This window comes from Microtus ochrogaster, chromosome 19, assembly GCF_000317375.1.
Source record: "Microtus ochrogaster isolate Prairie Vole_2 chromosome 19, MicOch1.0, whole genome shotgun sequence".
In the NCBI taxonomy this organism is placed as follows: Eukaryota; Metazoa; Chordata; class Mammalia; order Rodentia; family Cricetidae; genus Microtus; species Microtus ochrogaster.
The window spans coordinates 26,002,128-26,003,726 of NC_022021.1; the positions used below are offsets into that span (position 1 = coordinate 26,002,128).

The following is a 1,599-nucleotide window of genomic DNA, read 5'->3' on the forward strand; positions in this document are numbered from 1 at the left end:
GGGAGTCTGCTCCTCCTTAGCGGTCATCCCGCCATAGCCGTATCTGTTTTCACATTTCATAAATGTCTTTCTCCCTCTTTCAGGCCTGGGCATGGATATACACATTTACGAGATTATCGTTTGCTTTATTCTGCCCACGTTTTTGTAGGCATGCTGAAAAACCTCTCCAAATTGTACAACCTGCATCTTGCTAGGCTCCTGACACAGGCATCCAGGAGCTACTTCCCAAAACCTCCTAAAAGCGGGAACCAGAAACTGGTAGCGTTCCTAAAGGCAGATCTAGAAAGGAAGCTTCCAGCATCAGAAAAGCAGCTGCTCTATTATCTATTGGTGTTTTTTTTTAATTTTACGTCCCACAGGAACCTCAGCCTAATCCTCCAAGGCTCTAAATCGTCAGGTGACAGTACCGTCATTTTGCCTCAGTTTATATATAGAACAAGCAGTGTTCAAGCCCCTTCAGATTAGAATCCTGCTTAACACCATGGCCACCACCCTATGTATGACCTGCAACGGCAGCAATGGGACAGATTAAAATGCAAAGACCCTTAGCTATTCATAAGCTATACCTTCATCCAATAAGCTGTTGGAAGCCACCCCATTTACCCTGGATAAAAGCGAACAGAAGAGGGGGTGGCAAAGACAGAGCTTACCCACACTCGTAGGGCATTTTACAGATGCACTTTGAGTTCTGCAGTTTCTCCCAGGGCTGACATGCAGGAGCTGCTGGTGGGAGAGGGGTGGTGTCTGAAAGAAACGTTGAAGAGAGATGTGATTCTTAGAAGAAGACAATTGCTTTACAATGAACTTGTGAATCAGGCTCTGTGGGAGTCCCAGTTGTAAGGATTTCCTATAGTTAAAAGATGTGGATTTGGGTAGAAGGGGTAGTGGGGAGGATGAGGTTGGGGGAAGGGGAACCAGAGAAAAATTGTGTGAAAAAAATGCATTTTCAATTTTAAAAATTAAAAAAAAAAAACTGTCACCTCTCGTCCCTAACCAAGGAGCCATCACTAATTGGCATCTGCTTGCAAAGGAAAAATTAGCTTTCTCCAGTAGCATCTCACTGGGTATATTAAGCACACTTAAGGGTGGGCTCTGAGCCCAGCAGGGGGAGGACAACACACAATGAACTCGATGGTATTTCTGTAAATTTTTTTGTCTCATATTGCTTGTTAGAGCATTTTTTTTTTTGCATTACTGGTCTTTTACTTGTATATTATGGTCTCCAGTTTTGTGTTTTTGTGGTGTGTGTATAGTTTGTGTACGTCTGTGAGTTTCTTTTTTTAAAATTCTGGTTTGTTTGGATTTGTTGCTGTTTACCTGTTGTTTTTAAAGAAAGAGAAAATGGGCATGGAGTTTTGGGTAAGGATCTGGGGAGGACACAGGAGGAGTTGGGGGAAGAGAAACCATGATCAGGATATATGATATGAAAAAATAGTTTCCAGTTAAAATTATTTACATATTTAGGTGTGTGTGTGTGTGTGTGTGTGTGTGTGTGTGTGTGTGTAAATGGGCATGGAGTTTTGGGTAAGGATCTGGGGAGGACACAGGAGGAGTTGGGGGAAGAGAAACCATGATCAGGATATATGATATGAAAAAATA

At 42.4% G+C, this 1,599-nt stretch overlaps 1 protein-coding gene across 2 annotated transcripts in view; it reads right to left on the reverse strand.

Moving 5' to 3' along the window:
• The window catches only part of C7 (complement C7), a 67,685-nt gene that overhangs the window by 4,645 nt on the left and 61,441 nt on the right, over positions 1-1,599 (reverse strand). For both annotated transcript variants that reach the window (XM_026783666.1, XM_005356583.3), the window contains one exon: positions 651-744. In XM_026783666.1, the coding sequence (XP_026639467.1) occupies positions 651-744 (94 nt within the window). The remainder of the gene's footprint in view (positions 1-650; positions 745-1,599) is intronic.